Source organism: Cibotium barometz, chromosome 23, assembly GCF_041138505.1.
Source record: "Cibotium barometz isolate CiBa-2024 chromosome 23, ASM4113850v1, whole genome shotgun sequence".
Lineage (NCBI taxonomy): Eukaryota > Viridiplantae > Streptophyta > Polypodiopsida > Cyatheales > Cibotiaceae > Cibotium > Cibotium barometz.
Genome location: NC_141068.1, coordinates 5,585,679 through 5,598,851, shown reverse-complemented (window position 1 = coordinate 5,598,851; position 13,173 = coordinate 5,585,679). Strand labels below are relative to the sequence as shown.

Sequence of the window (13,173 nt, the reverse complement as noted above, 5' to 3'; positions counted from 1 at the left end):
TCATCGTGTGTTTTAAAAAATTTGCTTATAAACTTAGGTATTTCCAATTTCGAGATATGGAGGGAGGGAAGCATCATTGTACGAAGGAAAGCTCAAACAGCCATAGACAAGCAAAAACAAGACCATTACCACCAAAAAATAATTTTTTTGGAAAAAAAAATGTGAAATTTTTTTTCTCTAGAAAAAAGTCCGTACGGTATTCTGTACGACATGTAGTCGTACGACATACGGAGACAACTATGCCTGCATATATGTGTCTCACGAGGGGTGCAATCTGCTCCACTGGACTCAATTTGTAGATGGTATAGAGGCTTATGTTCAATAGTGTCCTACATGTTAGAAAGTGAAGTTTGATCGACATAGGGCTTTCAGTCTACTTCAACCTTTTCCTATTCTCAATGAGTCATGGGAGAGTATCAATATGGACTTCATCATGGATTTGCCTTGCACATCCTATGGGAATGATGCTATTTGGACTATTGTTTACAGGTTCAATAAGTAGGCTCACTTTATTCCGGTAAGGAAGACTATTAAAGCTGAGCACATGGTTCACATCTTTCTTGCATAGGTCTTCAAGCATCATGGCATACCGAAGACTATTGTGGGGGACATAAATCCCAAGACGACGAGCTTATTTTAAAGAGTTTTGTTTGATAATATGGGAACAAAACTGAATTTCTCTTCGCTTGTCATCCAGGGACTTTGTGGGAGAAGTACTTACCTTTGGTAGAGTTTACGTATAATAATACTGCGCATGCTTTGGAACGGAGGGGAGGCGTTGTCCTTGGAATTAACTACTCATGTCACATGCACTCTGCACTCAGTGCATGGTGACAAGATGGCTCATCATCAGAAGTGCAGCAGTTGTACAGTTTTAGAACCCAATAGGATGCCATTGTACATCCTCAGTCCAGGATAAGTCAGGCACGAGCTACGTAGGTCATTCCTCAGCCTTAGCGGGTCAGTCAGTCAGTCAAGTCCCTTAACCCACTTGGAGAGAATCATTCATGCATGTAGAGTTAGTAGAAGCCTTAGGGTTTGCATCAGAAAGCACTCTGCATCCTGCATAATATGCATGCATATGCCTATGCATCATTTAGAACATCCCAGAAGCCTTAGGGAATTTACTAGGATTTATCTGGTATTTTTTCCATATTTAATAGTATTTATTTAGCATTATTTGCATTATTGGGCATTTATAAATATAAACTTTATTAAATGACCAACCTCCAGTTAGTATAAATAGGCTTACGTAGGGCTTAGTTATTCATTCAGTCTTCATTGTGCTAAGAGCTCTCCTCCTCAGCCCTAGGAGTATCCTTGCCTTCAGCCCTAGACTAATCCAGCCCTTGGAGCTCATAAGCTTGCTTCTCCAGCCCTTGAGAACCCCCTTGCTTCAGTCAGCCCTAGGCGCCTACCATCAGCATCAAATCAGCCTTGATTCAGTCCACTACAGTCTCTAATTCAGCATACAAGTCTGCGTTTTCCTGCATAGTACTTGGCCGCCTACAGATTCTGTCCAGCCGTACAGAAGTACTCTGCGTTTCTGTCCAGCAGCATCAGTACCCCTGCAAATTCTGTCCAACAGCAGCAGTACCCTCTGCGTTTCTGTCCAGCAGCCTCAGAACCTCTGCGTTTCAGTTCAGCAGCTTCCCTACAGGCCTGCGTTTCTGTCCACAGCAGTTTCCAGCCCTGAATCCACAGTTTGCATCAGCATCGAGCCTTCTGTGCATCATCCATACATGCAGCAGTCATCTGGTGAAGGTAACATAGCATTCATAAGTGTTTTCAGCATTCTAACATAGTGTACAATAGTCCACCTTCTTCTTCTCTCAGCCTCAGGTGTGCAGCCCTTCCTCATGCCCTTGGGAAGAGTGCATAGGCTCGAGATCAGGTCATCGAGGTGTTTCTACAGCAGTGTACAGATCAGCCACTCTCCGATCCTCCGAGATCTTGCGTTTAGCTTATCTACAGTCCACTGTCATTCTCTCTAAAGAAATAAAGCAAATACTATCTCGTTATCGGGATAGGGGGCCCTTCAGTGGGTAATTCGGGACCCAATCTGGTGTACAATTCTCATCTATCTCTCTCTCATCTCTTTAAAGTTTGAAGTATTGAAATGGATTGCTAAACTCACTCAGGATACAGAAGACGGTGTGAGCATTTGTGTGACAGGATCTTCCAATACAAAGACTTCCGCTACACATCACATTGGTATCAGATTCAGATTGTCCACACACACCGTATCCTAGCGTGGGGGCATCCTTGGATGGTTAGATTGCGTTCCGGCACGACCACCGACTTCAGCATCATGTCTACAGGAGAGAGTACTCATCAGCCGGAAGACGTCTCCCCCGAAGGAGACCTCGTTCTTCCGCCTACAGCAGACACCATAGCTCTTCTTAGAGCTCAGAACCAGCTGCTCATGGAGCGTCTCCAACTCTTAGAGGCAGCAGCAGCACGTCCTTCTACACCTCCTGCAGCACCCGACTACATCTCCCTCTTCTTTCAGATGGAACAACAAAGGAGAGAGGACGAGGCTCGAAGGAAAAGAGAAAAAGAAGAAAGACGGGACTATGAGGAAGCCCAACGCAGGATCGATGAAGACCGGTGTCAGGTTGAACTCGCCGCTCGGGAACACCAACGTATGTTACTCGAACACCAATGGGAAAAGGAGGCCATACACTTGAGGTATCGGCAGCTCTCCTCAGTCTCCCCAGTCAAGAACGTATGTTACTCGAACACCAATGGGAAAAGGAGGCCATACACTTGAGGTATCGGCAGCTCTCCTCAGTCTCCCCAGTCATAGGTGTCACCAGCCAGCAGCCCGCAGCAGCATCAACCACCATCATTCGCAGTCAACCAAACTTCAGTAAGTATGATGGTAAGTGTGATCATTCATCAATTAATCAATTTGTTCATCAGTTTAATGCTCATTTTCCATTAGCTAGGATCACAGACCCACAAGACAAAGTCCACTTAGCGGCTCCCCATCTCACTGGTGAGGCAGTCACTTGGTGGCAGCATTGGTCTAGTATTCATACAGACCAGGCCACAGGTGTCACAGCCTTTGACTTGGACATCTTTGTCCATGACCTGAAGACCAGATTTCTCCTGCCCCAGTACACGACTGGTCTGAAAGACGAGTTCTATGGACTCAGACAGAACGGATCCCCAGTGCTTCAGTTTTCCGGTAAGGTTATTACTTTAGCACAGCAGTTAGGGTTATCTGAGCAGGCCAAGATGGAGCAATTCATTCGTGGATTAGACTCTAACATTCGGTTCACAGTTCGTAACTTTGAACCAAGTACATATGACCGGGCTCTGACTCTCGCTCAGAATGAAGAAATGAAGCTTAACGGGGGCAAGCCCAAGCAGGCATCTCAGTCCAGTACCAAACCTTAGCAGCAACAATCAGCTGCACAGACAGGGAAAGGTAACGCATCTTCTAAAGATGCTAAGAAGGACAGCAATAATAGCTCCAGTTCGGGGGGTAAGAAGGATAAAGAACCTAAGAAAACCCCTGATGAAAAGGCTAAAGCAGGCATTACTGGAGGTTATCTTCCTCCAGAGGAGCAAAGGAAGTACCAGTCAAAAAATAGATGTTTTTTCTGTCATATTATAGAGCATGGTAAGAAGGATTGCCACAAATGGCAAGGCCAAAGCTCCTTCTGCCCCACAGTTGCCACGGCCTCCCCAGCTCCTCCAGCCCCGCCTACTACCTCAAATGCAGTTCAACTTTTACCTTCCATGCATCCTATGCCATCCGTGGTATTTGATGCTAAGCAGGAGGGTGAGAGCGATGGTGCTCAGAAGAGCCTCATCCGAGCTTATGGCTCTGCCCAGGGCCGACAGTTTGTAGTCCTTTTCGAAATGGGTAGTTTTGAAGATGCCATCTCTCCCCAATTGGCTAATAAATTGAATTGCACATTAGTCCCATATCATCTGGATGTGGACGGTTTTACACCTGGTCTTCGCACCCACATTTCCCAGAAGGCACAGTAATTTGCCTTTGAAGTTCAGAAGGCCACATTTCAACGAGATTTCATCGTCTCTTCTCTGTTGGGGTGTGACATGATCTTAGGAATTCAGTGGTTCCGTCAGTATGAGCCTATTCCCAATTGGGGGCAGGACACTTTTACTATTTGTAAAGGTTTTCTTGAGCCTGTCATGATTCGTGGGGATAGAAGCATTCTTGGCATCCCATTGATTTCACATCTCCAGGCCAGACGAGCTATCCGCAAGGGAGTAGAGGAGCACTCCTTTATGTTCGGGCTCAAACAGCCCCTTCCTCAGTAGCAGCATCCCTTACATCTTCAGTCCCTCAGTTAGCAGACCTCCTATCCAGACACCAGGACATTATGCTTAGGGACGATCTCCCGCCCAGTCTCCCACCCTCCCGCCTTGAGGACCATCACATTGATCTGGTCCCTGGATCAGATCCTCCTAGCAGGTTTCCCTATAGGGCGAGTTAGAAAAGCAGTTATCTGAGCTTCTCCGAGCCGGATTCATTCGGCCTTCTTCCTCCCCATTTGCTGCACCTATCCTATTTGTCCAAAAGAAGGACAAGTCTGCACGCCTTTGTGTAGACTACATGGCATTAAACAAACTCACTATCAAGAATAATTTTCCTATGCCCAGGATAGAGTACATTTTGGAGCGTTTAGACGGTGCTAAGTTTTTCACTAAGATCGACCTCAAGAGTGGCTACCATCAGGTCCGCATTTTTGAAGCTGACATTCCAAAAACAGCTTTCCGGACAGAGCATGGTCACTACGAGTTCGTAGTCATGCCTTTTGGGCTTACAAATGCACCCGCAACGTTCAATAAGATGATGTCTAGGATTTTCGCAGTCCACACGGGGAAGTGTGTTTTCATATTCCTTGATGACATACTAGTCTTCTCAGCCACTGCGGAGCAGCATGAGAAAGATGTGGAGAAAGTCTTGCAACTTTTGCGAGATAATCAGCTCTACATAAACGCCAAAAAGTCTATCTTTGGTGTTAAGGAAGGTCAGTATTTGGGCTACATCATCGGTTCCGATGGGATCCCATCAAAGGTTCAGGAGATCTTAGATTGGGACACTCCTAAGACCGCCCAAGAAATCCGTTCATTCGTAGGTCTTTGTCAGGCCTATAGTACCCACGTCCATCAGTTTTCCAACCTTGCAGCACCTCTTACCGACTTGCTTAAGGGGGTGAAGACTCGCAGCAAAAAGTCTCAGTTACAGGTAAGGCACTTGATGCATTCCATGCACTCCAGAAAGCTGTCTCAGAAGCACCTGTATTAAAGTTAGCATCATGGGACGAACCTTTCGAGGTCATCACCAATGCCAGCAATGTAGCCATAGGTGCAGTCCTCCAGCAGGACAATAGACCCGTGGCATATTACAGTAGAAAGTTGGATGTCGCCGAAAAGAATTATTCGGTATATGACAAAGAGCTTTTGGGTGTGATCACAACGCTCAAACATTGGAAGCCTTTTCTTTATGGACAGGCTTTCACAGTGAAAACACACCACCAAGTACTTAAGTGGCTTCAGACTATGCCAAGTGCCCAGTGGAGTGATCGACAGGCCAGGTGGAGTCAAATCTTCAGGATGAGTCAAATCTTCCAAGAGTTTGGAGGTATGATTGAATACATCCTTGGTAAGCATAACCCCGTAGCAGATGCTCTCAGTCGAAAGTCCAGCATCCAGGCAGTCCAAGAAGCTACCATTCTCAAAATCACGGGGAAGGACTTGGATAGTATGAAAGACCAATATGTCGACTCCTTGAGTTTGGTACTCAGTATAGTTTGGCCCTCACTTCTGAGCCTGGCCACTATTCAGTCCAGAACGGTTGGTTGTTCTACAAGATCCGTCTCTGTGTTACTCGGGAAAAGCGTTCCGCTCTTCTCCACGATGCCCATGACTCCTTAGTTGGAGGACATAGGGGTATCAACATCACCCTCCAGAAATTAGAACGGTCCTTTTATTGGCCAAAGATGAGGGGTGATGTCTATGCACATGTACAAGCTTGTAAGATTTGTCAAAAAGTCAAGGTTCCCCATACAAAGAAGGCAGGTTTACTTCAACCTTTGCCTATCCCCGACGGACCTTTCATCGACATATCTATGGACTTTGTAGGGCCTCTACCAGCATCCACTGGATCCCGTAACACTCAGTGTTTTACCATTGTGGATCGCTTTAGTAAATTCTGCATGCTTATCCCATGTAAGCATACGGCCATAGCCGAGGACCTAGCCCGTCTGTTTCTCAAGCATTGGTATCCAATTTGTGGTTTGCCTAGCACCATAACATCAGACAGAGATTCCAAGTTTACCTCGCATTTCTGGAGGGCATTATTTGAAAACTTCGGAACTAAGTTGCAGTTGTCTAGTGCATTCCATCCCCAGACAGAAATTTATAACCAGTTGGCCTTTGATGTCCTCAAGTCATACTGTCATGACCAGCAGTCCAAATGGGAGCACTATCTTCCATTGGTCCAAGCTATCTTGAACGACACTCATTCATCCAGTGTCGGACGGACTCCATATGAAGCAGCCTTTGGTCGCCGTTTTTCTTCTCTTTTGACGAGAATGGTGTCTCTATCTTTAGAGGCTAATAAAACCACGGAAGTATTTTCCGAGATCATTGAGTCAGTCAAGGACCGCTTGACCAAAGCTCAGGAAGCATATAGCAGACAGGCAAATAAGGCTAGACGAGATGTCCACTTCAAGGAAGGGGATTGGGTCTATTTGCGTATCATGAAGCAGAGATTGAAACAAGTGGGCAAACGTTGTCTCCCAAGCTTTCATTCCGTAGTTTTGGCCCTTTTCCAATAGTTAAGAAGATAAGTGATGTCTCAATGAAGTTAAAGTTGCCTGCCAGTTGGACAATGCATGATGTTTTCCATGTTTCTTGGCTAAAACCATATGTTGGTCTAGAAGTGTTTGATGTTTCAGATGAACAGCAGCCAGACGTGGTAGATGAGGTAGAAGTGATTGAGCCTGAGCAGATCCTTCTTCATTGATGGAAGCATGGTTCCGGTCGACGGATTCATCAGTTCTATACGAAATTCCGAGATCGAGGCACCCACGAAGTCGTATGGCTCAACGAGGAGTTCTTCCAAGAGTACCCCCAGTTATTGGCGGACTACTTGGAAGCCATGAACCTGCCGCCAAGCTAATCAGGATGGAATGTCACATGCACTTTGCACTTAGTGCATGGTGACAAGATGGCTCATCATCAGAAGTGCAGTAGTTGTACAGTTTTAGAACCCAATAGGATGATAATTGTCGTACGCCGTGACCCCATTGTACATCCTCAGTCCAGGATAAGTCAGGCACGAGCTACGTAGGTCATTCCTCAGTCTTAGCTGGTCAGTTAGTCAGTCAAGTCCCTTAACCCACTTGGAGAGAATCATTCATGCATGTAGAGTCAGTAGAAGCCTTAGGGTTTGCATCAAAAAGCACTCTGCATCCTGCATAATATGCATGCATATGCCTATGCATCATTTAGAACATCCCAGAAGCCTTAGGGAATTTACTAGGATTTATCTGGTATTTTTTTCATATTTAATAGTATTTATTTAGCATTATTTGCATTATTGGGCATTTATAAATATAAACTTTATTAAAAGACCAACCTCCAGTTAGTATAAATAGGCTTGCGTAGGGCTTAGTTATTCATTCAGTCTTCATTGTGCTAAGAGCTCTCCTCCTCAGCCCTAGGAGTATCCTTGCCTTCAGCCCTAGACTAATCCAGTCCTTGGAGCTCATAAGCTTGCTTCTCCAGCCCTTGAGAACCCCCTTGCTCTAGTCAGCCCTAGGCGCCTGCCATCAGCATCAAATCAGCCTTGATTCAGTTCACTACAGTCTCTAATTCAGCATACAAGTCTGCGTTTTCCTGCATAGTACCTGGCCGCCTGCAGATTCTGTCCAGCCGTACAGAAGTACTCTGCGTTTCTGTCCAGCAGCATCAGTACCCCTGCAGATTCTGTCCAACAGCAGCAGTACCCTCTGCGTTTCTGTCCAGCAGCCTCAGAACCTCTGCGTTTCAGTTCAGCAGCTTCCCTACAGGCCTGCATTTCTGTCCACAGCAGTTTCCAGTCCTGAATCCACAGTTTGCATCAGCATCCAGCCTTCTGTGCATCATCCATACATGCAGCAGTCATCTGGTGAAGGTAACACAGCATTCATAAGTGTTTTCAGCATTCTAACATAGTGTAGAACAGTCCACCTTCTTCTTCTCAGCCTCAGGTGTGCAACCCTTCCTCATGCCCTTGGGAAGAGTGCATAGGCTCGAGATCAGGTCATCGAGGTGTTTCTACAGCAGTGTAGAGATCAGCCACTCTCCGATCCTCCGAGATCTTGCGTTTGGCTTATCTAGAGTCCACAGTCATTCTCTCTAAAGAAATAAAGCAAATACTATCTCGTTATCGGGATAGGGGGCCCTTCAGTGGGTAATTCGGGACCCAATCTGGTGTACAATTCTCATCTCTCTCTCTCTCATCTCTTTAAAGTTTGAAGTATTGAAATGGATTGCTAAACTCACGAAACTCAGGATACAGAAGACGGTGTGAGCATTTGTGTGACAGGATCTTCCAATACAAAGACTTCCGCTGCATATCACAATTCATAAACAAGATTAAGCAATAATGACTCACAACCACCAAGAACAAAATAAAGAGAATACTCTGCACAGTGCACAACACTAGGGGCCATAAAGATGGGTTGAACCTCCCTCCCCCGCCCCCCCACACCCCCCCTTAAGGTAATATCTATTACCAAAAGGAAACTGCTTCAAATACAAATTCGAAGGTGCCCAAGGTTCACCACTAGTTTGCACTGAATTCTTCCTGTACAAGAAGATGTAGAAAAAAGCAAACAAGAAAAAATGTCCTCATAGGCATTACCCTCTCACCACGAGGTCTTACAGGACAAACCCCGCCTGGTGTGTGAGTACGTCAACTCTAACGGAAGTTTGTCGTAGAAGAAATTCCTTTATCTTAAAGAAAGCCCGAAAAACAAAGTACTTTTTGCGATGAAACTGTTCAAGAGAAACTCCTAAACCATTGTTTATGCACGGAATTTTGTCGTAGAAGAAATTCCTTTATCTTAAAGAAAGCTCGAAAAACAAAATACTTTCTGCGATGAAACTCTAAAAAAAAACAAGATACTTTTCGTGATGAAAGTACCCGAAATCACATGCTGGAGCTTCTCCAACGCATGGAACAGTTGGAAGACTCACTAGCATCCCAAAATCATACACCGCGAATGAAAGTCGAAACAAGCTGTCCATCCTTGAATCTCTGTTTTCAGCCAGTAAACACTTCAAGGCAGAGCATATGCATGTATGATATGACTGAGAGAGACCCGGCTCATGCATGTGTGTGTGAGAGAGAGCTGTATGGTCTGTTTTGGGGCTGTCCAGCACAGAACAATAGCCATCGACCAGCCCTATATGTCAGCACAAGAGAGAAGGAGAGGTGAAAAGCCAGCCCTCATGCCCTATGGTAGACCAGCCCTCAGGGATTTCCTTCATGAATTCAACCAAAGATATGCACCAGCTTTTAGCAGAGCTTCGTATATAGGAAGTATGCCAAAAATAGTTAAACTTTTTCCCATAAATAAAGCATGTGTGTACTTATAGCACCAACTTTGCTCAGTTCACAAGGCAGGCATTAAAAATAACTGCTTTTTCCAAGCCAAACATAGCCCACACTTGCTTTTTCTAGGCTAAACTTAGCCCACACTTGCAATAAGGCCATCCATGTGCGTAAAAATCCCCTTCTCCATGAGTGCACGTGTTAAGAAATACCTGCTGCCATGTCCGTAAAGCATGCCCAAACTGCTTTTACCTTGCCATGTCTATAAGCAATTAACCAGGCCCAAAAAGCAGGTCCTCACACTAACTCACAAGTGTTAATCTTGTGGCTTACACACACAGGTCTTGATCAGTGACTGTTAATGTCTAATCGTATGGCATACACAGGTCTTGATCAGTGACACCGTTAATGTCTAATCGTATGGCACACACACAAGTCTTAATCAGTGACTGTGTTAATGTCTAATCTTATGGCTTACATGCAGCTTTTATTTTTTTGCAGGGCACCCCGACATTTCTCAAGTAAAGGTGCTTCTCTGATGCAGTTAAGCCTGCCTGAAAGGGCTCCGCAACAGCTTCTAGGAGAGCAAAATGGCCATCATAGCTCAGGGCCTTCTACCAAAGAACCTAACAGGCACAGTGATAATTTAGATGCAAAAATGAGGAAAAAGTTGGAAAAAAGGGAAGCTAAGGAGAAAAGGAAGGAGGAGAAGAGGGCAGCAAAGAAGGAAAAGAGGAAATACAGTGCAGGTGCTTCTGACCCAGACAAAAGCCATGCTGACAGGAAGCGGGCAAGGAGAAGACATGATAGCAGTGAGAGCTCTTAGGGTTGATGCTGCTAGGCTGGCTTGCATGTAAGGGATAAAACATGGAACATGGACAAGGGAGGGGAGAAAAAACATGAAATTGCTACTGTGGTCTTGCACCTTGACATACTGACATTTCTCTGGCTTGGGTTTATCCAAGAGATGCCATCATGGCTTTAGTTTGCATTTAGGGTTTTAAGGAAGGCATGCTAGCACTCCCCTCTTTTGTGTATATCACAGCAGAATTAACTTGTCTGTGAAATATGAAAGTGTGTGTGTCGTGCATTATACTGTGTGAAATGCAGGCACCATTCTATTAACCTTTGTAAGTTGGTTGCTAGAAGCAGACCCTAATATTGAGCGTATATTTTCACGAAGTTAGTTAAGATTTGTAGGGTGCTAGCTTCTCTATGCATCTTTTAATCATTTGGTTGATGACTTCTCAAGTGTAGCAATGGGGTTGCAGCAATATTATACACACATTGCCATTATTGACTATCGTTTTCCTCTCCTCCTCCTCCGGTTTTCTGCAGTTATCTTCTTGTCATTGCACCCTTCCCTTCTTCCCACAAGTCATTATGACTTGTAGAACTTGGTGACATTAGCTTTCCCCATGATGAGACAGACTCCACAATTTGAATTCAAATTGCTATTCCTACTCTACTTCCATTAACTCTTAGCTGGTTGTGTTTTCTTTTTGAGGGTGCAAACTGGAATGTCGCTGCTTGGACCCAGATTCTGTGGATTTTCTCTGTTTTGCTATGCCTAGTCAAATTACCATGTGTGGTTGATTGTCCAAGGATAGCTCATGTGGTGTGATCCATTTTGTAACATGTACATGCAAACAGTCCAGCTCTTTGAGTGCATGGCGGAGAATAGGCTGTGGTAGCCTTTTCTGAGATACGTTATGGGGTTTGGAGGGCTGCTTGTACATGAGATGTGACAACATCTTTTGGAGTCTCCATGTAGCTCCACTATAGAGATGGGGGCCCAACTATCCAAAAAGGTACTCCATACATGGCTGCTGGCATGACGAGTGAGTCAATGAGAAGGGTCTTTGTTTGGATCAGCAGGGTGATGTGTATCTTTTAGCTGGACAAGTATTTTATAGAGAATTCAGGTCCGGAAAAGACAAACAGGATGTAAATGAATGCCTTGACTGCTTTGATTGCCTCTCCTTTGAGGAGGAGTTCTGCATCCCCACATGCTTCATGTTAAAAAATGTAAGCTTGTAACTATTCTCTCTGTTTTGAAGTAGATCCTTCCCCTCCCAAGGCATCTATGAAGTGGCAATCTAGAGTTCAAAGAGAGTCGGCATCCCTCCAGAAGCTAACCTAACCCACTTCTACCTTTCAGATAGAAGTACCTAGCTCGAGGCTATGGAAAAAGCTAATGATCAAGCATTGAATGTATAATGGCTTAAGATTATTTTTGCTGAAAGAGCAATTGTAAAAATAGTTATTTTATATCAAATATAGGATTTGATGATGAAAGTTGGAATATATTACTGCCAAAATGGTGTAGCAGTGTAAACTTGTTATTAATGCTGCGGGATCCTCAAAATGACTCACCAACACGCTAAGGTACTTGTGCATTTAAATAAGCAAAGCGGTAAATGTTCACGTGATTCTAGTGAAGTAAATTCGTCGTACATTCTCATGCGACATCCAAAGTTGTTATGAACCTTTCGCATCAAACCGACGACAAAATAGGTCGTGATTTGTTTTTTCATTCATAACAACCCGACTTCAAAAATGTTTTATCATGAGAAAAGATGCTATGACCACACATTAACTGCTTGTAACGTTATATGAAATTTGACAAACTATACCACTTAGCATTTAACAAATGCATCTTAAAAAGATCACTATGTATTTTAAGTTTGAAGAAGAAATGGGACATTGTATGTGGAGAAACACCTACATTTGAATAAGGCCTTGAGAAAGGAGCTACGTGGGATGAGAGAGCAAGCTTACTAGCACAGAACATTATTGACTTCAATGCCAAGGACGATATGATAGTATCTATTAGAGATAAGTTGTTCGCCATGGAACAAGCTTCAAGGGTCTTGGAGAAAATGTCTAAAGCTAGAACATGTCAACAATCCTTATGCTTGAGAAAAAGTTTAATAATGCAAAAAAAGAACTCATAAAAAAGTGGATCAAACCACAAGGTGAATGAAAGAAAGGGGAACACTCGTGAACTAGAGTTTGCATAGTAGCACTCATAAAGGAGGTCTCACTTATCTTCTCAAAAGGGAGAAGCCACCAGAGCTAGGATAAGCAAATTGTAATTGTCATTAGTAAGTGATTAGTTTTTATGATTATTTTCCATTTTCACTTTTCATGACACTGGTCTCCTTTCACGTTACACTTAAAAGTGTCCATGGGCATGGTCACCTATCTCCTAGCCCTTTTTCCTTTCTACATACACTTGTTCTTGGCCTTGCGCAAATAGACATAATACTCTTCCACTTTGTTACAAACCATCCCCACCCATAAGTTTCGTTCTTGAAACCGTGGATGTACGTGTGAACTCACATGAATGGAGAATATTAACAAAGACTCATTCATGTCGAGTATCATGCTCACACTTGAGCCATATGTGTTGGAGACAAAAGGACATATGTATGGCTGTAAACTCCACCTTATGTCCTCCGAACATATCCAAACGCATGTATCATGATACTACATAAGTATCATAAAGCTTTCATACACTATGCATCCATCTCAAGTGAATATAGGGCTACCCAAAGTACATTTATAGGAAATTCTAGCAA

The 13,173-nt window shown here is 44.1% G+C and overlaps 1 protein-coding gene across 1 annotated transcript in view; it reads left to right on the top strand.

Annotated features, from left to right (window-relative positions):
* Window positions 1–10,885, top strand: part of LOC147625557 (leukocyte immunoglobulin-like receptor family A protein) — a 43,239-nt gene extending 32,354 nt beyond the window's left edge. Inside the window, exon 4 of the mRNA XM_086817063.1 lies at window positions 10,091–10,885. Coding sequence (XP_086673189.1) covers window positions 10,091–10,415 — 325 coding nt within the window. The 3' untranslated portion in view covers window positions 10,416–10,885. The remainder of the gene's footprint in view (window positions 1–10,090) is intronic.
* Window positions 10,886–13,173: the final 2,288 nt, after the last annotated feature.